The following is a 22,786-nucleotide window of genomic DNA, read 5'->3' on the forward strand; positions in this document are numbered from 1 at the left end:
CACAGAATGCATTAAAACGGTTGTGCATATGGCATGTAATTAAAAAGTGTTCAATCAATTAGTTATCGTTGGTTCAATGTGCTGCAATGAGTATCCCGTACTGACAGAAACGTTGCCGAATCCCAACTTTAGCCTGCATTAATATAAAAGCTTACACATACCACATCCTTCTCAATAGCCAAATCTCTTGGATTACTCCAGAGATTACTCTACAACTCATATGTTATGTTGCAATTGTTATGTAACGAATTTTTTTTTAGGAATTGTAATCTTCGTGTGCCCCCCCCCCTCCCTCCCCCCTCCCCCTAACCTGCAAATCAAATGGCTCTTCAAAGAACATGTAACACATCAGGGTAGATGTATTTACACACAGAGCCTTAGCCTGAACTAGGAAGCTATGCTACACGAGCAGCTAGGGGACCAGTGCTTGTCACAGCATGGTAGTCATCACGCTATCACCCTCATCACTCGAAGAATAGTAGGCCATCCCCTTTAACGCCTCTCGTCTGTATTTCGGGATTAACTCAAGAGCGGATTTCTTAAAACCCCCGCAGGCATCGTGGGTACCACGGTCCTCCAAGGGATGGAAATTGTTCGCATTTTCCCAAAGCCGAAGCCGCTGAATTGTTGTTGTCCGCGAGTTGCTAGCCAACGGCGGCTAACGTTGCATAGGTCAGGTGGAAGGATCACACAAGGAAACAATCTGGTTCACTTGCTTGCCGTCAAATGTAACTGCTGCAGCTATTTCGTAACGGCCTCGCCGTGTACTGCAGCTTCCAAAGGAAACGACACATTGCCAAGTGGGATGCGGTCCGACACCTGAGAGGAAACACCGTGACCCCGGGCTGCTGTCCAGTTAGCTTAGCAGCACTACCTAGCGAAGGGATGGAGATGCGGAAGGGAAGTAGCCCGTTAACGTTACCTTATTTATTCCAGACAGTGCGGCTCTTTCGCTCGTGTCGTCCGAGCGACACAGCCGCCGTTAAAGTACACCGTGGTCTTCTTTCAAATAATTAAAATAAATAAATAAACAGTTCAGTCGCTAGAGTAGTTTAAAGAATAACACTGTGTTTGTGATGTGAAAAAGGCGTTATTACGAGCGTAGGTTGGTTGACTAAATCTGTATCTTGTAGTCTCTTGTGTGTTGGAGCGAGTCCATGGGCTAAACCATTTGCTCTGCGAGAGGGGGGGGGCTGAATCAAGTGCTGAAGTTTGCATTCTCAACGTGACGTTTGAGTGTACTTTCATGTAGTACGTGTGACGTTAGCGCATATGATTTCAGTTTGAACTAGAAGTGAATGACAACACAAGTCTTACCGAAGCTGTACGGTGTAATTTGCTCATCGTTCGGGTCATTGTTTACCGTGGGTTTCGACGCGACTTTTCCTCCACAACTCGCAGATACAAACACGGGGAAGCTCCCTAGCAACTGTGTCGCTGACCGTGGTGCTAAAAGTGCACCTATCGATCAGAGGTCATTATTTATCGCTGTGACAGCATGACAATAATCTCAAACTGACACTTTATTTCATACTCATATTTTGTACAATAATTTATATCCAAATCACAGTTATAGTAAACAGGTAATTGGATTATTTGTTTGTTATCTTGTTATAGGTCAACTATGAAAGAACTTCAGAGCATCGATTTAGTTTAGTGTTTTTTTTTCTTGAATCATCTTTAATTGAATGAATCCTTCATTTTATTTGACATCACTGTTTTGAAATCAAATTTATTCCATTAGATTACATCATGCTGCTTTGGCTTTTTTCAATGGTTTGTTGGAATGTGACTTTTATTTTTCATTCTTGTTTTATTAGGCAATTCATTTAAGGTGTTTGAATAAATGAGTATATAAAGACATACTTACGTTTCTGTTCTTACATGACACATGGTGTAGAATCATTAAACAGGGGGTTTATTAACTAATACTTACAAGCAGGAGGTATAATTTACCATATACACTGAGATATGCTTCAAGGCTTCACCAAGGTCTTTTTCTTCATCGTCAACATATATACTGGAAAGATATCACACATGTGAAAGATATCACACGTATCCAACCTTGGAGGGAGGACCATCATGTTCTTTACCCCAAGACATACATCTCTGACCATCATGGGATATCGAGTGGCCATCTGCACATCGGAAATATTATCTCAGTTGACACGTCACACACAGATCACATTGTACAAATGATACATACATAATCTTCTCTAAAAACCCTTTCTTACTATGACATTACATTTTTGCAATTTTCTAACAGGGACTTCGAATCACAGGACACAGCTGCCTGTCTGGTGTTTGTAAAACTGTGTATTATGATGTAACGCTTCTGATCCTTGAAGGATATGTAATACTGGACTTGTGCCCCCGTCAGTACCCCTCTAGAGCATCTCATGAAGATCAAGGTCGGTATATTTAGCAAGTTATACATATTGTTACATAACAAGTTAAAAGTGTATATATAACAAACATTTTACCTCAAATTTAAGCTTTTACTACTACTTTACTACTAGAATGTACAATGATCACTGATTAATCTTATCAGGATTTTCTCCTAATTTTGGTTAATAATGTTTGCATGCTTTCCTACAAAAACAATCGACCCTGAGGAGGAAGAACTGACTCATCTGTCAGTGATGAAATAGACATTTTTACTTTCTCATTAATAAGCTTTAGATTTGATCTGTTAAAAGTCTTTCAGCAGAATAGTTGTGTTAATTTGCATTATGCAAAATGATAGACTTAAATAGGGACTGAGAAAGGACAGTTGACTAGTTTTCAACTTAAAATGAACACTCTGTTCACTATGTAAATGAAGGAATGTATTTTTATTACATATCACTTTTACATACATTTACATTTGGCTTACCAAAAATGTTTTTTGGCAACAAAATGTAGGGGCTTGAGGGCTTAAGCATGTCAAAATGTTCTAAAATAGTTTAATATAAGTATAATATAGACTATATATTTTTTCTATACCCTATGTTAAAGCACCCCTAGATGGAGGATTGTCACTATGGTAATTACAACAAAACAACACTAGTAATAACAGTTTTGAGAGGCAGAAAGGAACAAAGTGATGCCTTGTCAACACTGAAAGTGACTGAGTATAGTATAGGAATAAATGCTAAAAAAAATACTCGCTATGAACAAACTACTTTTACATAATAAATCATGTGACACATGAGTAACTACAATTCCCACCCGGTACGTGAAAGCAGCGTTTCACCCACTGAAGGCTGTCGCACGGGTATTCCCACACGACGTGAATGCATCACGAAACGACAGTAAGCAGAGGTGAAAAGTCTGGATCATGTTTTCATTCCAGCGGAGTCATACTTGAACGCTCAAAGGACGTCGCACACACAGACCGACCCGGCGGGTAGCGCAGCGCGTCGAGGCTTCTGTCCGCCAGGAGAAGACATTGATGTTGTTGTCGTCGGCCAACCAGCCAGCACAAGCTGAACGTCGTTAGCTAGCGTTAGCTAACGCAGGACCCTGTTAGCTAACGGCCACCATCGTCGCGCCCAGCCAGCTGTGCATCGCCCCGTCCTCCCAACGATGGGGAACGCAGCGACTGCCAAGAAAGGCAATGAGCAAGAGAGCGGTGAGTGTTGTGGAAACCGGCGCAGCTAGCCACCCGTTAGCCGTCTCAACCCTGCTATTGATGACACTGAACGTCGGCGTGTGAATGAAGTCGGCGGAGTGCAGCCCTTTAGCAGCGGCTGCCCAGTGGCAGCTGACAGCAGCGGTACAGTAACGCGGGGCTGCAGAGAAGAACCATCTTCTGTAAAGGGAGCCGTGGAGGTTTGTCAGCTCCCTCGTCACGGTGTCTTTTTACGAAAACAGTGCCACGGACGGTGCACCCATAAATCCCAATTATTTACACAGTGATAATAGAGCAAGCGGCGGTGAGCTCCCCACCATCCAGTGGAAGGTCTCTCACAGCAGCGAATGCAATTATGTCCTTGACAACGAAGTTAGTGTATTTATTTAATTATCCTTCTAACGTACAGCTTAGTGTTCAAATCCACTAAAGTTGCAGCACAAGGCCTAGTCACTGCAACAACAACAACAACAGGTACCTGATTAGACAGGACAAGTTGACCAGATGGCTGCTTGGTTTGGTCAAAGCGAGCTACGATGGCAATACAGGTGGTGTTTTTGGTGTCTAGTGATGCTTTCTTTTCCAAACAAGGGTTAGAAAATGCCCCTTTTCTTTCCAGGCCCCTCACTTCAAGCGTCATGTCAGCCGTCAACAAGTTTACTGTACATCAAAACGTTGCTGCTCGACCGCAGCTTTCTTGCTGTTACATTGTGAGTGTGTTGTAATATCAGCGAGAAGGTGGCTCCTTGTCCAACTGCACCTGTTGAATGGCAACGTTTCCATCTGAAGTGCTCCATCAATCCCCTGACCCATAGCCAGAGGCCGCTGTGTTGTGTTTAGGGTTCATTTGTTAGTAATGACCAAACTAATCCACTAAACGGTCTGTCCGGAGAGCACTGATCTTGACCCGCTTTCCTATTGGCAGTAGTACAAACAGTCTTCTTACCTTCTAGGTGCTCGTAGTTTCCGCAGGGAGGCATCGAAAGATGCGTACAATAATAGTTTAGTTCATTTATTATTTAATAATTCACAGGGCCCACACTGCTGTAGCCAAAAATACATTTAAAAAACTGCATTTTCAATACACTACGTTCAATAACGGAAAGAAAGTATGCAGCTTTAGGACTCAGTTCGTCAGGGTGACTTTAAGCACCGGGGAAAACTCTTTTGAAGAACTGCATTGATAAACTTTACCGCCAGAGAGCACGATAACCTGGAGATAACTTCCCTCTCAGTCAGTCGGCTTGTGCTACGAGCCCACGGTTCCCTTATCAGCACTCGGAATGTACCACTGCGGTGCAATTTTTTTTTGGACATGACCAGAAGAGGCTGTCCTTTATGCGTGCTTTGCTTTATTTATATACTTTTTTTTTTTTTTAAAACAAGCTCACCGTTTTGTATTTCGGACCAATGAGCGTTCCCCATACCCCGTGCAGTTGGCCGCTGGAACTGAAGCAGAACAGGAAGCTTGTTTTTTGTGTGGTTAGCCGAGCGTTGCAATGCACCCGGCTGCATACAGGAAGTGTGTTTCACTCGTTGGTCTTCAGTCGGAAAACTTACTTTGCCTGTGAGCCATTTCCCTCGCGCAGCAAGAAATCGGTCTAAAAATGGCCCAGGGGAAGGACCAATCCTTCGCCAGCCGCCTTTTCCACAGATGTCGTAAGAGTAGCCAAGAGCAGAGGGTCCAAGAGAGTGAGGTGCCTCATGTATCCGAGTACACCATCATGTGGGATAAGTGCAGTAAGTGCGTTCTGTTGCGTTTACACTTTTTCATTTCTTTTCTTTTTTGGCGGATTCCATCTGCAGCCCCTTGAGCTGGGCGAGTCTCAGCTTGCATTTGTACTCTTTTTTTTTTTTTTTTTTTCTCTTTCTGTATGTGTCCCGGGAACAGATTTAGACAAAGCTTTAACCAAGTGGCTGTTTTCGTCTAATGTCGTACACGTCCATTGACGGGTTTGGGCAAACGATCTGTTTTTCACGAGTTTGTATCAAGCACAGTCGCTTGCGTCATCTCTGTCCTGCGTCCTTTTTGTGCTTACTGTTTTTCAAGTATGAAATGTGATTCATGTGTGCTTTACAGAATGTCTTTTCAATCACTGTTGTATTGTCTCTGTCACAGACGTGTGTAGTTTAACTATTTTCTTCATTGAAGGATTGTAGAGCTTCCTGTAAGACTGGTAAGAAAGGAAGAGACAGGTTTACGTTTCAAAAGCTTCCTGCTGTTTATAATCAAACCTACATTTACAGAACTATCCACCTATTGCTAAATTGTAAGTAACTAAAAACCCATGTCTATTGGTTTTAGCTACATATCTTTTTTCCTAGACTGTAGAAGAAATTCCGACCAAAAACATTGAGTTACTTGAAGGGGGACTATTTCAGTCCAGGTTTAACTTCTGTCAGGTGATAGTCGTCCTCTCTTGTGTCATTTTGTTACGTGTTGCATTCAGACCACTTGGATCTCAAATGTTCTTGTTTCAAGCACTTCATAAATGTTTCCTCCTCTCTTTCTCTTCTCCACCATTTCCATCCATGTGGGTGAATGTTCCTGCAAACCCTTGGTGAACTGTAGAGACTTTTGGTATGCTCGTTTTTTCCATGAGCCATCCTAAGTCACAGAGAACGAGTGTAACCCGCAGTTAATTCTACCAGGCTACCCTACATATAAGTATTAATAATATCGAGGATAGATTGTTAACACATAGTCGCTTCCACATAGTCCTTCAATGCCAGGTATGCACTTAAATCAGCAACTGCATATGCGGCCGTAACAAGACATTCGATACCTGCCGTGACTCTGTGACTTGGGACATCTCATGTCCGCTGTGACTTTCGCAACGTTTTTCTAATGCCTGCACTGTACCCTCAGTTATGTTTTTGGTACTCTGTTTTGTTCCTGCCTCCCTCCTTTACTCCCATCTACTCCTGAAAGGGATGCACAAAAGCTCGTCTTTGAATTGGCCTGTTAAGTAAACAACAAGAGCTTTTTGCATCACTTCATTAATACAAATTTCCAGCTAAGACGTGTGTTTTTGAGTGAGGGGCGGGGAGATATTTTTTGTAGTTTCCTGCATCCTAAGTACTTGACATTTGCCTGACCTTAAAATACATTGGTTTCCCCGAACATGTGACCTGCCTCTGTTTGTTTTTCCCCAACACGTTAAAGTGTCCAGTTTAATTTACTCAAACTAACTGACATTGTGTGAGTACAAAAATGCTGATCGATAAATGATACCTGTCTCTTTTTTTATAGTGAAAGAGTTCTTAGCTAAAGCCAAAGAAGACTTTTTAAGAAAATGGGAGTGTCCACCACAGGTAAGTTGTCTCTTTTGCTTTATTAAAACTGTAACTTTAAATTTCTCTTCACTTTTTGAGTCTGAATGAGGCAAACTGATGGATTTTGTAGCACTTAGACACTTCCTGGCTGCGATCTTGTTGACTTGAATGCTGACAGTATAATGGTACTGTCACACTAAAGCACATTCATCGTATAAACATCGCCTAGCTCATGTGTTTTTACTCAGAGCTTCATGGAGACAAAATGCCACATAAGAGCTGCACTCGCACCAAATGTGCATGCAGAAAACAAAGCATTTCAATCATCAGTTTGCTGTCTTCAGTTCCAATGCCAATGTTTCCTCAGAGCACAACTGGCCTGGATGACTTCGACAGGTTCAAGACGCTCGGCACTGGTTCATTCGGGCGAGTTATGCTTGTGAAACATAAAGAATCTAATCAGTTCTACGCCATGAAGATCTTGGATAAACAAAAAGTAAGTGTTTAATGAATTCTCGTTACCCTTTTTGTTATAATCTAAGTCATCTGCAAAAAGCAAACGCTTGAGAAAGTGTGTAACTTCATCGATGCCGTACATCTTGTAAAAGGAAATGGAACTTTTTCTCTTGTGCACGGTGGCCACGTTATCGTTGAAAACCTCAGAAGCGCTTCACATAGCAGTTTCGATCTCTTAATGCTGATGTGAGAGTCGTAGGAAGAAGTTAGCGTGTCCTCCGCGGCTTCCTCATGTAACAAGCAAACTGTGTGAATAAAAAAAACCAGTTGACTAAGAGCTAAAAACGGTCTTGCTTTTTGTTTCAGCTGTAATGTTAAAAGGTTTTCCTTAACACCATCGATGTCTGCTCACACGGCTCCTTTTTTGCATTTACACTTAGTACTTTTATTAGTGTATTACATGGGTTTGGAATTTTATTCACTTTCACCCATGCAACAGAACCAACAGAACTCCATTGGATTTGCTTTTCACACTTTACTGAAATGAAGGACGACGGACACGATCCTAGTAAATGGAAAAAAATATTCAATGCTTTAAAAAGTGGCCGCTCACAATTTAGCTTAAACGTGTATTTATTGACTTTTAAAATTGGGCGTAGCTCTCTCATAAATAATACAACTGTAGTACTTACATAGTTTTATTTTTCTTCAGGTAGTGAAGTTGAAGCAGATAGAACACACACTAAATGAGAAGAGGATACTACAGGCCGTCTCCTTCCCCTTCCTCGTCAGATTGGAATACTCTTTCAAGGTACATGCAGGCTTGTTAAACGCCTCAAGAGAGGATAAACCCATGATGTACAGTCACTTTTGTGTGGTTTTTTTTTAAATTTCCTTACTGTATCATTAAATATGTCATCAGTTGGTACTGGAGACCTTCTGCTTAAAGATTCCTTTCTTTATGTAACAGGACAACTCCAACCTTTACATGGTGATGGAATATGTGCCCGGTGGAGAGATGTTCTCACACCTCAGGCGTATTGGAAGATTCAGGTAAAGTGGTCATTGAGATTATATTTAAGGGCGGGGTGTATTTTAAAATGCGGTATTAGCTACTTATATCTGGACCCTTTTTGTTTAATAGCTGTGGTCTGTCAAAGTCGTGGAGGGAATAGCTCATGAACTACATTATTTTCAGGCCGTGCACTGAATGATTGAGTTTGTCCGTTCACTCAGAGAAGACTCTTGTTCATACATTATGTCTGACTTTCCACCCTGCGTTCTTTCAGTGAACACCATGCAAGATTTTACGCAGCTCAGATAGTGCTCACCTTTGAGTACCTTCACTCTCTAGACCTCATCTACAGAGACCTGAAGCCTGAAAACCTGCTCATAGATCAACATGGTTATATCCAGGTACTCAAGTCTGTGTGAAGTTGATAATAACAAAATGTGAACTGAATGCAACGGTATCAGTCATCAACAAGTTCTGTCTGTAAAGTATTAGTTGGAACTGAAAACTGAAACTAATCAAATTAAAACATTTAGTCGGCTTAAGCCAAGTCGGATGTTAAAGCTTGACCTTCACGTCTTTACTTTTCTTATCATGCTCCCAATTTTCTTCATTCAGGTCACAGACTTTGGCTTTGCCAAAAGAGTTAAAGGCAGGACCTGGACATTGTGTGGAACTCCTGAGTACCTGGCTCCAGAGATCATCCTCAGCAAGGTGAACCCTTTGTACTCAAAACAGCCCACATACCTGTGTGTTGACCTTCAATTTAAAACGTTCTTCACACACATATATATATATATATATATATATTTCATTAAAATACTCAAGAATTGTTGCTCTTTTTATCGATGGTAACCCAAATTTTATCACAGAGACTTTATTTATATAGTGTATTTTAACAAAATGACAAAGTGTGTTACAATAAAGCAATAAATAAAAACTATGAACATAAAACAAGACACATTTTTACAATCTGTGTAATCCCGTTGCGGGACCTTTGTCGTTATTGATGTTTGGCCCTCATCATGAGGAACTGTAAGGGGATTACAGATAGTTTTAGACCTCCAAATCTTTTAGCATAATTTCAACATGATTGTAATCAGTTCAAATCTATGAGCTGGACTATAATTGCTCAGTACAAAAACAAGCCGGAGGAGATAACTGTGTTTCCAAGCAACCTTAAAAGCGCACCAACAGTTTCAGTGAAGAATCGACAGCGCTGGTTCACCACAGACATTTCCTCATCCAGTTTCACTTAGCCTTCTGCTTCTTGTGTTTTTTTTTCTCCCTGCGCTTCCCTCACGAGATCACATGCTCTTGATTACATAGTGCAGTGTGTGATGCGCCACTATTGTCAGGGTGGACATGTTTGAGACTAGAGATTTTAGTCGTGATAAGTTGTGTGTGTCACTCTGTACTGTGTATATCTGCTCTGCATATATCAAGCCTTCCCTTCCGGTTGTGGTCTAAGGTACTGACAAAAATAATAAATAAAATTCTTTCAGGGCTACAACAAAGCTGTGGACTGGTGGGCTCTTGGAGTTCTCATCTATGAAATGGCTGCTGGCTACCCTCCCTTTTTTGCCGATCAGCCTATCCAGATCTACGAAAAGATTGTGTCCGGCAAGGTATGCAGAGATCCTACATGCAAAGTTTTCTAAAACTCTCGTCACTATCTGCTTGCCCTTCAATCACAACCATCAACTCTGCATTGCTTCGTTTTCTACTGTAACCATCACTTCAGTTGCTTTAAATGGGCGAATAACATGTCTGGTGTCGGGTCGTCCTTGGCTCCTGTAGGTACGATTTCCGTCTCACTTTAGCTCCGACCTGAAGGATCTGCTGAGAAACCTGCTGCAGGTAGACCTGACAAAGAGGTTTGGCAACCTGAAGAATGGTGTGAATGACATAAAAAACCACAAGTGGTTCTCCCAAACAGACTGGATTGCCATCTATGAGAGAAAGGTAGGGATCCACTATGTCGTAATGACATTGTTTGTGAACCCGGAAATATGTAATGAAGCATCTGTTACTATCCAACATCTTTTATAGATTGAAGACATGATGTTATCTTATTGTATATTGTATATGTTGTCGTCTGATTTGTAAAGAATATCAACCAATGTCAATTGAACCAATTCATTCGAGCATTCTTATTTCTGAATATCTGGTATTTTGGAAAAACCTTTCGATTTAAAAATGGATTGGTTCATCGTGTTTGATCCCTGGACTTTGATCCCTCACTAACTCGGGGTCCAGTACCATCGAGCTCATTTTACCTCACAAATAGAGATAAGATGGTTGAGGTCACAACATAGACTCTCTTTATCTTGGAAATAGACGGATGGACTAATGAGGTTCAGTATTTAAACAGAATAATAGTTACAAATAGAAACACCAGCCATTGTCTGTTTTAAAAAAAAATAATAAATCTGAATACAATTCCGTCCTTTTTGCTCCATTCTCTAGGTTGAAGCCCCCTTCTTGCCAAAGTGCAGAGGTCCAGGAGACACGAGCAACTTTGACGATTACGAAGAGGAAGACATCCGTGTGTCACAAACAGAAAAGTGTGCAAAAGAGTTTGCGGAGTTCTAGTAGATGGGCAAGAGTCCCGTCAGGGCTCACAAGTTTTGGGATATTTGCACTCTCCTGAGGGTTAAGGTGGAACTGAGGCCATCGCGTGTTCAAAACAAATGCCTCGTTCCGTCATTCCACACAGCATAATGAGGTCCTTCTTGCCATGATCCTGCGTGCAGTTAGCACTCTCCTATACACAGGCACATTATGCAGACACCCCTTGTGCTGCAACACAAAAAATACTAGACCACGTTCTCATCCGTCTTTCTTTTTTTTTTTTTTTTTTGCCGCTTCCTTCTCATTTGAAATCAAATAGTTATTTGAAAAGCAACTAATCTCATGCCCATTTTGGGCAGGGTAAGTGAATGATTGTATTAGCTTGTATTGCACATGTTGTGATTCAAGCTTTGGGAAAATAGAAGGGATTTTTTTGGTTTGCATTTCTGACATTGAGTCTTGCCATTTTTATGTTGTCTGTTATAGGGTTCAGTTTATTATTCCTCGATCATGAAGACTTTAACATGAACCGCTATTCGTCATTCTGGTGTCCTTAAGACCCAGAACCATTTATACATATAGATTTATACACATATATGAGACATACGATATTCAAACACTTTGTGTTGTTAAAGCATGACCAAATTTCCAACAAAGAAACTGGTGCTTAGTGAAATAATAGCAACACTGATTTCTTTAGCACTCAGTTCTTGAATAGATAAATTGACAAGAGTTCTTATGGAGCAGAAACTTGTCAGTGCTGTATTTAGTCAATTGTAGCATTGTTTCATCCATATCTGGTCACATTTCACACTGGAACTAAATGTACGGAATGAGAGGATATATTTTTCAGGTACAACTCGCCAGGAGGGACCCCCAAAGGGGTCCTCTGTTTTTGGTACGTCCAGTGTATGACGTTTGACATGTTATAATTGCTGGAAGATCCGTTTGTTAGATTATCTCGAGAGTATGTTGCTATGGATGGGAAGCTGTGTTGGTCACATGGGCGTATTTTGTCCCGTCCTGGGTTCCTCTCCGATTTTGTTTGTAAATTGTGCTTACACAGCACTCTGAGAAGACATTGTGCAACTGCCATGTTATTTTTTTTTTTTTTTCAATTTTACTTTTGCATGTTACGTCTGTATAGCGGTGTCACAACGAGCTACTAGTGCCCTGAAAATGTTCCGATACGTCTCCGTTGTCGTGTTTTGTTACCTTTTTAATTTGTTTTAATATCCTGGGATGTTGATGCATTCGATCTTAGATTTGATCTGAGTGACCTATTGCTTTAAATAATCCCATGGAAGCTAAACTAAACCATTAACCATGAATAATAACAGAAAACGGAATTATCATAACCTAAAGTATTCATCTTGGTCATCACTTGGTTGAAACATATTACCTCAACTATGGTTTGTATTCTCTTTGCATTGTTTTTAACCAATTTATACACTGTGACGAAGCAATATTTGCTCTCTTCCTCACAAAATGGCTAAGGCTGTCAGGTCAGTTAGAGAACTTTAGCAGACAAAAGTATTTTTGTCATGTTACGGCTTTTAAAAGAAAGTACGGTCAAAAGAGTCTGACTTGAAGAACATTTTCATTGTAAATCCCTTCCGTTAAGTTAAATTTGACGCATCTAATTAAAACATATTTTACCCCCTCAAGAGAATAATTTTTCTAGGCGGGATCAGTCTATACAGAGCATTTGCCATGAATTCGGACATTGCCCGTTCTTGCTGCTTTAATGTAGTCCCAGGCCAACTGGTTGACGTGTGTATTCAACAGGGGATTATAGAATCTGTGTGTCAAAGATTCAATACCCACAAGGCCACGGTGTCCACTCGATGAACTTCCAGAAGTCAGAGAAGGCTTGATTTCACCTGCTTCAGTAATCTTTTCATTTTCCAGAAGGAAGTTTGTCCTTGCCGTCCGCACAGAGGTCAGTTGGAGGTCATTACTGCAGGTTAGGGATCCACCCAACATAGGCTGTGGGAAAATCCAAAGTTTTACTTTTCGCCATCTGGTTGGATACAATAATGCATTGTTGACGGTCCATACAATTAACAAGTCTTCAGAAGTTTAGATCATTATTTGACATGGTGCTCAAGTGTCTGGGAATGAAAGAAATGTAATTTAATCAAGTTCAACAATCCTAGACAACCAAATGTGAAAAAGGTTTGGTGACTGAATGTTTTTTTTACGATAGGGATCTGCTGTTTATTGACATTGGCCATGCCTGAATTCAAACATTTCTTTTCATGAATTGAACAGATGATGTGACATTTGATTAAGCCCCGGGTTCATTTCAAAAGACAGAACTTTTTCGTATTCTATTTTTTTTTATATTAGAGATATCTAATAAAATGACATTTTAACTGTTTGACTTAGTTTTCGGTAAAGATGAGGAAAGTCCTATTGTTTTATTCACAAAAAAGTGTAATTTATAGTGAATATCTTGGTTTATTTATTTGTACAACCTTTGTCCATTTGAAAAATAAACCATTAAAAGAAATGAAATATTTTCAACAGTTAATACACATTGATGCCTCACGCCAATTTCAAATTGTAGCCTTTTAGGTTATTTTTTCAATTCTTTTTATTAACTTTTTGGTTGTATTACTTTGAAAATAACCCATTTCGTAAAGGGGATCTAACATGTAAGTTCCCAGTTTGAAGGGTGAACAGAATGTAATGCAGAACTGATGACATTTTTATTTGGACAAATTTTGAAAACCACTCCGCATGTTTCCATCCAAACTGCCTGTGTATAATTCTTCCCTTAAAAGGTGTAGGAAATCCACAGCTCTTCTTATGTGTTATTTATCCCTCATGTGTGTAACAATGTTTGTCCTATTTGATGTAAATTCAAGCACTTTTTCTTGAGCCACTTCACCGTCCTGACTGAAGGAAATCAGTTTGAGTTCCTCGTAGCTAGTCACACATGCCAGTATGGGATCAATAATCTGAAATGTGTCTGTATTACGTTTGTGGGATATCTTTCACATCATTTAGAAGGCTGACACATTTTTCCCACCCATATTTACTTGTGTTTGCAAGGGGAATATACTTTGCTGTAGCAGATTTTATGTAACAAATGATATGTCACTATAATAAATTCTTTTTATTATAACTCAAATGGTCATGATTAAACGTGATGATGATGATACATAGTGCGTGGTGAAATACTTTTAACAGGCGCTGGATCGCGATGAACTACGGATGATGGCGTTGAAACGGTCGAAAACTTCACTTCCCATGATTCTCTGCTGTCATGTGGGCGAAGGAAGCTAAACCGATGAAGAGGGCTAGTTGCCTTTACTTGATTAAATCTTGATTCTATCAAATGAATGCCGTCGATTAATCATTCGTAAAACGGCTCAGTGATTTCGGACGTCTTTTTTTTATTCACCGTGCGTGTACAGCTTTGAACGCACCCGTGTTGTCAAGCGGGAGTCGGCAAAAATAAGGTAACGTTAACTGTTAACGTTAAATTATATATTAGCAAACCCCGGCTAACTATCCCTGTTAGCTCAATACGAAATACGAAGAGGCAGCGATTACGTGTTAACGTGTTAGCTATCGCCGCGTAGCCACAAGCCATCTTTCTTCTAACGTGCTGTTCTGCAACTGCCGCTTCTCGTTACGTTACGTGACAGTCGAGGCCATTTCATGTCGTGTGTAACGTTATTGTGTTGTGTTTAAATCCAGCTAACGACGTGAGTTGTTTGGGGGTCGTCATTTTGACACAGTGCGCGCGCGCCCCCCCCCCATCCTCTACTAGCGTTAGCTTTGTTCTGGTCTTTAGGTGATGTTTTGGTTTCACATTTAGTTTTTTTTTTTACTGTGGGAACACCTGTACTTATTGGATGTTTGTTGCAGCGAAGACACCCTGTCAGTGCCCAGAGAGAGAGAGAGAAACACAGAGAGAGAGAGAGAGAGGGAGACGACGATGGTGTGTGAGCTGCGGAGAGAAGATATCTGATGAAAAATTACTGCAACGTTACAGATAGTAAGAGACTCACTTTTAGCCTGCGATGGCTGGATTGGTGCATTGACTTTAAAGCGCAGGAGCGTCCCTCGGTCCCCTGCACAGTCTATCCCATGAATGCATGCTGTCAGTCCCGAAGAAAAAACATCAACTCGAGTTGTCGAGCAGCTTTTTGTCCAAGTTAAACATTCGTGCAGCAGTAACCTGTCATGGCCAAGCATTGTTTAGACTTAAACAAACAAAGAGTGTCTACGTTTTTAATAATGATACAAAACATGCCAGTCTAAATACAACAAGTTAATGTGTGTACAATGATGCAAAACATTTAAATTAAATTAAAGTTGTTTACTCAAACTGCTGGAGGAAGGATGGAGGAAAAAAAAGTTATTTTTGATTGCTGTTACCGTTTTATTGCCTGATTTTTTTCCGGTTTATTGTGATTTGACTTGAGTATTTAATGGTCAATGGACTGATTTTTCTCAGTTTAGTATATTAGCTTAAAAAAAACCTAATAATCTTTTTCTTCTTCTTCTTCCTACAGCTGGCATGGAAGACAAGGCAAATGGCTCCGTTGGCACCAAAAGGTAGCGTCTGCTCTGTTTAGTGTGAGACATTTATCGTGTTAAACGGCATGCACATTAAGACGAATGCATCCGCTGTGACTGTGCAGCCCGGTGGAGAACGGCCAGCTGCCGGACCCCGCCAACTGGGGGGTCGCCGACGTCGTCAACTACTTCAAAGCCACGGGGTTTGAGGAGCAGGCCACCGCCTTTCAGGACCAGGTTGGTGTTCTCCTCTCGCTCGTGATGAAAATCAACTAAGACGTCAGTCTGATACTTCTATTCTCCATCCGACAGGAAATTGATGGCAAGTCCCTGCTGCTAATGACGCGCAACGACGTCCTGACGGGACTGTCGATAAAGCTCGGCCCCGCACTGAAAATCTACGAGTATCACGTGAAGCCGCTGCAAACTCAACACCTCAAGACCAACGCCTCGTAGCCCCCGCAGGCCATCCCAGCACCCAACTCAGTGACAATCATTGTGTCCGGAGACCCCAGGTTAGCTGCCACTTCACTAAGACCTCTCTGGCCACAGTGGCACCTTGACAGAATTTGAATGCTGTAGGTTTTTATAAGCGTGGACTGCAAGAAAATAGCAGCTGTTTACCCTTTGATCCATTCTCGTTTCTGCTGCTTGAGATACAGTATGCTTTTTTTTTTTTATGTGTGTTTGTTTTTTATTTGAAAGAAGGTACAAATACTGTGCAGGTCTGATTTCTGTGAGTGAGTGTGTGTGTGTGTGTGTGTACGTACATATGTTTGCACTTGTACAAAGTGAATTAACCCTTGCTGGTTCAAAAGGAAAAAAAAGTATTTGTATAAAAGATGATAAACAGTTTTCAACTGTATATGTTGTACCTGGATATTTTGATACCTGCAGAACATGATTCCCTAAAATCGGTCAGTATGCTCTGAACAGTGCAGCTGAGTCCATGAAACGTTCTTAGCATGTAACAAAGAAGCATTTTGTTTTCCTAGAAACGAGCCAAACAAAAAACTCTTTGTTGCTGCACACCTGCATTATCTAGGCACAAAGCTTAGTGTATATATATTCTTATATTCCTACCTGTGGTGCTTTCACAAATGTTGCAAAGACAACTGTATTGAAGCGTGTATGACCAATGTATATGTGCAACATAACACTGGATTTTGAATATCTGAATCAAAGATTTGCAATAAATGGTGCTCTTTTCTCACAATAGAACAATATTTGTTTCATGAATTGATTTTATTTACTTACATCCAAAGTTTACCATATTTAGGAAATCTTTAGTTGAAGGTGTATTTAAAAGGTCATTTTAGTTTCCTAAACTTCCTTTTGGGTTTACGTGATGTAAACATTTTAAATTAATTCGATAAAATCAATATTTAGATCACATGAGCCACATTTCCTGCGTGGGTAGGTGCCTTCACAGCTTGGCTCGCTGCTTCCTGCGCACTGTGCCTGTGATGCTGCCTGAAGGGTTATCCAAGGCAAGAAGAACCTTTTTAGGGGAATATTACAGGTCAGTAACAATGTTGACTGAACATGAACGATTGGTAGTAATGACAGAACTTACTTCATCTTTGTTGGTGAGGCCCATTTTCGTCATGTCTATGGTGATGTAATGCACGTTGGGCATGATCATCTCTATTTCATCAACCTAAAGGACAGAACACTTACTGTGTGGCTTAGAGTTGATGTTTAAGTGTCTTAATTTTCATGCAGCAACTACCACAGATCTCACCTAGAGGTTTGAGATGTGTGGACTTACCTCAGGAACTCTATCCAGGACCATAACCTGTGTTTCATAAAGGGTCTTCTGCACAGAGGGTGAGAACTCTCCACAATCATACGGGCCGGCAAACTTCTCAATAATCGTTTCCTTCACACACTTCCTGTGAGGACGAGGAAGTGATTGGAAACAGCTGAGACATTCATTCTATTTTGTGATTTGTGATTAGAAATTATATTTTTTTCCAGATAAAGTTTCAGGCTCCATCATGCATACCCATACCTAAGACGTGTTTATTTAAGGATTTAATTACCATGCAGCATCAAAGTCGATATCCAGAGTCTTGTTATAGCGCCACCTAGCATACACAGAGGTGCAGAAACATCTGTCCTTGGCCTCTTGCAGAGTGGTGAAGCGGTCTTTGTGGAAACCCTCAAAACCGGACTGGGTGGTTTTCAGCACAGTCATGTTTTTCAACCCACTGTGAACAACAGGGACGCCTGCAGTCCAGAGTGCACAGATATCAGAAACATGTTCATCATAGCAAAGTTATGATGAGTAGTAATCGCAATGGCTAAGCTTTAGTTACACCTTTGTATATAGTATTTACACTACGTTCAAACCACAGGATTTAATCATTAAGCACAGATGAAACCGTGTTATCCAATTACTGACCTATTCAACTCAGGATAACTCCAACAGGACAATTATTATACGCACCACTCTACAGCCACTAATTACATTAAGGCACATAAACACATACAACCTAATCTGCAAAAATAAACACCTCAAAACATGCATGGAATTAAAATGACCAATACAAATATCTAAAATAGAGAGTGCGTGTAGCGTGTTCATGTTCTTTGCTATGTCTCAAAAGCTACATAAAGTAAAATTGTGGAGGCAAATCAAAGTTGGATGTGGAGATGGATGGAACATCTCTCAGAAGGAAAATCGAAGCGACAAGCAAATGCATTTTTTACTGCGCATGTGTTTTGTGCTAACCATTGAGATCCTGTTCAACATCACAGAAGTGATACGCTTCTGGGCTGTGGATAAATGCATGAACGTGCTGGACCCCATTCTGAACAACAAAACAAATGACAAACAAAAAAAGAGTGAAAGTCATGCTTGAATTGATGGTGTAAATCATTTGTGATGTTGTTTAAATATCTTGGATGAAGGCCACACAAGGCAGATCTTCTGACATGTCAGGAAAAGCCTTTGCTCCAATTGTGCCTTTTCCTGTTTTGACCAGAAAAAAAAGAAAACTATGTAATCCAGGTCACTAAACTCTGTCTTCTACCTTCTCCAGCCGTTTCCATGGAGCCTCCTCTATGTGAACTTTGACCTTCAGCACATGGTTGAAAGAGGTCAGGAAATGATGACAGATATCCAGGGAAAACCGCTCGATGGTCTTTACCTGAACAGGTGAGTATGACGGAAAGAGAGAGAGTGACACATTGTAAGTAAAACCCTTTTAAGACATTCTCGTGAATGAAAAGTCACATGGAGGACGTGCCTACTAAAACCAAAGTCCTCGCCGAATTTCAACAGGGTTTGTTACCCCTTGATTTTATTTGACCAGTGTGTGTTTGTGCTGCAGGTTACCAGGGATCACTTACTGTCAATATGGTGACATGAAAGTCTCCCAGTTAAACACAGGTTGAAAAAAACATATTAAGCATATAGAAATGAACCTTTAAAAGGTGGAATAGGTTCTGTGTTTGATCTACTTTAATCTCGCCTTTAGACTTCTGTAAAGCTGCGTCTAGGTGCTAAAAGCTGAGTGAATCCATTTTCTTCTTGATCATTTCAAACTCAATTTCAACCACTCCTCAGTTACACAATGTTCAATTTAGCATGATAATATCCTTCTCACTCGAAAAAAGACTGACAAAAAACGACACTTATATTAACACATGCGATTCCTTAAAACGTGATCACTGGCGGGGTCGACAGTCAGGTCTTTGACCCTTTTGGTCCAGACTGCCCTCCATCACTTCCTATAGATATGTATATGTATTATATATATTGTCAATAGAGTGATGCAAGTAGAGGGCGGACAGAGAGAGGCCGGCTACCCCCTTGATCTTGGCCAGGGCGTGGACGGTGTTCTTGATGGTGTCGGTGGGGATGATGTCCGAGTTGTCTCCAGTAATGTAATCCTTGCGTGAATTGAGTGTGAGCTCCACGTTGGCTTTCAGCTCGATGATGTAGTGCTGGCCGGCCTTCCTCCTGATGACCAGCACCTTCACTGCGTTCTTGCCGTAGCCCGTTCGCACAAACTCCACGTTCTGCGCACGCACAAAGGGACGCATAGCCGACACGTTAGACTTCAGCAGTCAATGAGGTGATTCAACAGTTGTTTTTTGCAACCAGTGTATTTCTGGTTGTTGTTTCAAACTTTGCTTTGGCTGATTTTGATGTATATATTGCATTCTTGTTTTGTCCTTTCCTTTAAAGTTTGTTCATTTTGTAATCTGTGTCACCTATGTGCAGAACTGGGGTAGTTGTTCAGAACTTTACATCATCTAGATTGGTCTGTTACCTTTAACAGATGGATGGATGAATGTGTTTAACCGTAACAGTTGCATGATTTTTGAGTGTGTGCTAACATTAAGCTTACAAGATGTTAAAATACATTTTTAAAATCTGTATGTGCATCAATGAAAACATTTCATTAATTTTCATAAAAAACAATAAAAATGCAAATATATATATTGTTTGAAATAAGAGGATTTGTGAGGAATGCAAAAACAATCTGCATTGTCCCACAATGAATGATTAACCCTCCTATTACTTTTGGGGTCAATGCGACCCCATTCGATGTTCAATGTCTCCAAATAGATACCTAACATAATTTCTTTTGCTTCAAATTTTATGATTTCATGGGGACTAATTTAACGGGGACAACTGGGTAAACATAAAATTAACATGATGATGTGTTTTCAATGTCCTGTACACATGTTGTACGCATCGGTGTTGTTCGGGGTCAATTCTTCGACCCCAGGCCGTTTTAGCTGTATAAAACGGTCAGACAGGTCAGACACAAAATCTGCACCTGCAAACCCAAGCACTTGCTCCTGCAGTAAATTATAAAATAATCTACAAACTAACACATTTGAACCAATTTGGGTTTGGTGGGGGGGGGGGGGTGGAACTGGGACTGCTTATTATGTGCTTATTATGCTTATAAGTTATTATGGTCTGTCTCCTCACATGAACAACAGGTAGACTTAGTGCTTCTAATGTCATCAGAATGCTTTCAGGTTCCGACAGATACGCTGGCAACCAGGTCCTTGACAGAAAATAAGCATTTGAGCTCTTCATCAATCGAAAAGGATCGACTTGAGATGACAAATTTAGAGGGCAGGGGGGTGTACGGGGAGAGTTGGAACGACTTGGATGTGATCGACGTGCAAGCCTACATTGGGTTGCTCTTTTCGGCAAGAATGTACAAGTCAAAAGGAATGTACAGTTGAAACGGTAAAGCAACCGCAAGCCTTTAGGCTGCTGACACTGGAAATATATTATATTTGCTCTGGTGCTAATGATGACAACCACTGCAGAGAATATATATAATATATTATAAAAATGATCTCTTTGAAATGGTGTCTCAATCAGTGACATTTTATTCTGATCTGCATATTTCTCCATAGTCGCTTAACAGGTATTTCCTGATGTTTAAGGGAGTTGGTTGGTGTTTGTTTTTTATTTGAAAGCGCTTTCTATGTAGGTCAACGAACTACCACCAAGTTCCAAATACATAAACCTGGGGAAAAAATATAATTATCATCATTTTCTGGGTGTTTAAATCGCTGGGGTAAAATTGACCTCAATAGTAAAAGGTGTTAGTCAATTTGAAGGTAACAGGAGGATTAAGACATTGTTATTTATCTTTGTGTATCTTAGTTTGGAAATTAAATAATAAACAATAAATAGTTACCTGGTTTGAAGCGGATGCCATGTTAGATCCTTTCCTCCACCCTCTGTTTCCACGCTCAGCTTATCCAGCATAACACGTTTCTCCAGAGGGAGGAGGATTTTTTGGAGGGGTGGTGCTATTGATATAAGTTTAACCCATTTTATAACCTGTATGAATACTCTTTCAGAAATTCACACTCTTCATTAAAAGCACATGATGAGATAATCAAAGTACACACCTGAGCACACTAATATTTTTTGTTTTATTGTGACTAGGGTTGCAAAATTCCGGGAATATTCAAAGTTGGAACTGGAATAAACCGGAATAAACCGGAAATTCTGGGGAAATGTAACTTTATTTACATTGTCATAAGCAGACATGATTGCAAACATTTCTAATATAAAGTTTTTGTTATTTTTGTGAGTAGAAGTTTACTCTTTAATCGAACAACCAAAACATGATCACCCCCCTTTGGTGTCCCTGTCCAAGCATGTTGAGGATGGCTTTGTGTCAGGCTCAGAGAGGTTTGCCCTGATTGCCACACGTTTTTTTTACCCTTGCAGAGCCTGTTGCACTTTGGTGTGCGTGTTGCTAAACATCATACTTCCACGCCGAGGCACCGTATGCTCAAACACAACCAAACGCACACACACACACACAATGAGCAAACGTCCTTCATATTACTTCATATTTAGTGTACCAGTGTGTCGTCATCGGATCTGAGCATAGACGTGTTCAGTGTGAACGTGCACGTGATAAGTTGCCCAACTCGCGCTTTTTGATGGACCCCGAAATCCGGAATCTACCGGAAACTTTCCACCGCTCTGCCACCCTGATTCTGACCCACGTGTGGACTCGCTTAACCCTCCACTTTGAGGTGTGGAACGCTTTTTTAGGTTACATTTGGAGATTGAGTGGCTCAAACACTCTGCACAGATCATGATCATGTTCCTTATGAGATGTGTCCATGATATGTCAATAAATAAAGCGTAGATTTAACCATACTCATTTTATATACAGTGTAGCCATTATATAGTGTCACAGGATATAGTATTATTGTAGTAGTATTATTATTCCTAGAATATTGTTAAATGGCTTTGTTTTTCTTCATGATTTTCTACTTTTTATTCACTTTCAATAAACAACATTTACATGTGACCACAGCTGTGAGTAATGTCTGAATTTTATTAACATTATGACGTGTTCTGCTATGAATTCAGTGTGTTTTGGTAAAGAAGTGAAAGCAGATTTTAAAACACAGACTGGCAGTTATGGATTATTCCCTTTTAGTCAAGAAGCATGTTTCTAGAGGGGAAGCTATTTTTTTGACCCCTCAAAAGTACACTACATATTCTAGGATGACTGGATTTTATTCCAATACAATTATGTATGAACCCTGACTTAATTATCTACCTTAACTTGTTTTTAATGTTTTGTCTCTGAATGATCTTCATGTCAATCATTTGATTGTTGACTGACATGTTTCACTGTTTTTTCTATATTTTGGAATGTACGCAAGATATGGGTAACTGCACAACTTTTAAAGTTGTATTAACACGCTTGATTAAGTCTGTCTCAAGTCTGACAACAACTGAAATGTAAAGTTAAATGAAAGTGTGTTACTTCACTTCTCTCTTTCAAGGTGAAAATGTCTTTTGA

General features: G+C 40.3%; 4 protein-coding genes across 8 annotated transcripts in view; 2 read left to right on the forward strand and 2 right to left on the reverse strand.

Annotated features, from left to right (window-relative positions):
• ttll7 (tubulin tyrosine ligase-like family, member 7) overlaps positions 1 to 1,209 on the reverse strand; it is a 59,639-nt gene extending 58,430 nt beyond the window's left edge. For 2 of the 3 annotated variants that reach the window (XM_037469241.2, XM_037469242.2), the window contains exon 1: positions 923 to 1,207. The gene's annotated coding sequence lies outside the window, so the exon portion shown is untranslated. Of the gene's footprint in view, positions 1 to 922 lie in introns of all 3 variants that reach the window. The other variant, XM_037469238.2, reaches the window with a different exon arrangement.
• A 2,002-nt stretch (positions 1,210 to 3,211) lies between these two features.
• Positions 3,212 to 12,045, forward strand: prkacba (protein kinase, cAMP-dependent, catalytic, beta a). 2 transcript variants are annotated; one of them, XM_037468977.2, is made up of 10 exons: positions 3,212 to 3,613; positions 6,867 to 6,928; positions 7,257 to 7,385; positions 8,058 to 8,156; positions 8,316 to 8,398; positions 8,635 to 8,761; positions 8,976 to 9,071; positions 9,863 to 9,985; positions 10,158 to 10,322; positions 10,827 to 12,045. In XM_037468977.2, the coding sequence occupies exons 1-10, from the start codon at positions 3,568 to 3,570 to the stop codon at positions 10,950 to 10,952; spliced, it is 1,056 nt and encodes a 351-aa protein (XP_037324874.1). In that variant the 5' UTR covers positions 3,212 to 3,567; the 3' UTR covers positions 10,953 to 12,045. The 2 variants fall into 2 exon arrangements, with proteins under 2 accessions (XP_037324874.1, XP_037324871.1); XM_037468974.2 differs by lacking the exon at positions 3,212 to 3,613 and adding an exon at positions 4,118 to 5,353.
• Positions 12,046 to 14,194: 2,149 nt separating this feature from the next.
• samd13 (sterile alpha motif domain containing 13) lies at positions 14,195 to 16,679 on the forward strand. 2 transcript variants are annotated; one of them, XM_037468979.2, is made up of 5 exons: positions 14,195 to 14,401; positions 14,814 to 14,943; positions 15,464 to 15,506; positions 15,593 to 15,704; positions 15,780 to 16,679. In XM_037468979.2, exons 2-5 carry the CDS (start codon positions 14,916 to 14,918, stop codon positions 15,921 to 15,923), a joined length of 327 nt encoding a protein of 108 aa, XP_037324876.1. In that variant the 5' UTR covers positions 14,195 to 14,401; positions 14,814 to 14,915; the 3' UTR covers positions 15,924 to 16,679. The 2 variants fall into 2 exon arrangements, with proteins under 2 accessions (XP_037324876.1, XP_037324877.1); XM_037468980.2 differs by lacking the exon at positions 14,814 to 14,943.
• A 142-nt stretch (positions 16,680 to 16,821) lies between these two features.
• uox (urate oxidase) lies at positions 16,822 to 21,339 on the reverse strand. The gene is made up of 8 exons (XM_037468978.2): positions 21,149 to 21,339; positions 19,284 to 19,496; positions 18,506 to 18,622; positions 18,205 to 18,283; positions 17,513 to 17,699; positions 17,239 to 17,362; positions 17,044 to 17,127; positions 16,822 to 16,968 (listed from the first exon to the last, which is right to left on the reverse strand). The coding sequence occupies exons 1-8, from the start codon at positions 21,167 to 21,169 to the stop codon at positions 16,894 to 16,896; spliced, it is 900 nt and encodes a 299-aa protein (XP_037324875.1). The 5' UTR covers positions 21,170 to 21,339; the 3' UTR covers positions 16,822 to 16,893.
• Between the last annotated feature and the right edge of the window lie 1,447 nt (positions 21,340 to 22,786).

This window comes from Pungitius pungitius, chromosome 7 (assembly GCF_949316345.1).
Source record: "Pungitius pungitius chromosome 7, fPunPun2.1, whole genome shotgun sequence".
Lineage (NCBI taxonomy): Eukaryota > Metazoa > Chordata > Actinopteri > Perciformes > Gasterosteidae > Pungitius > Pungitius pungitius.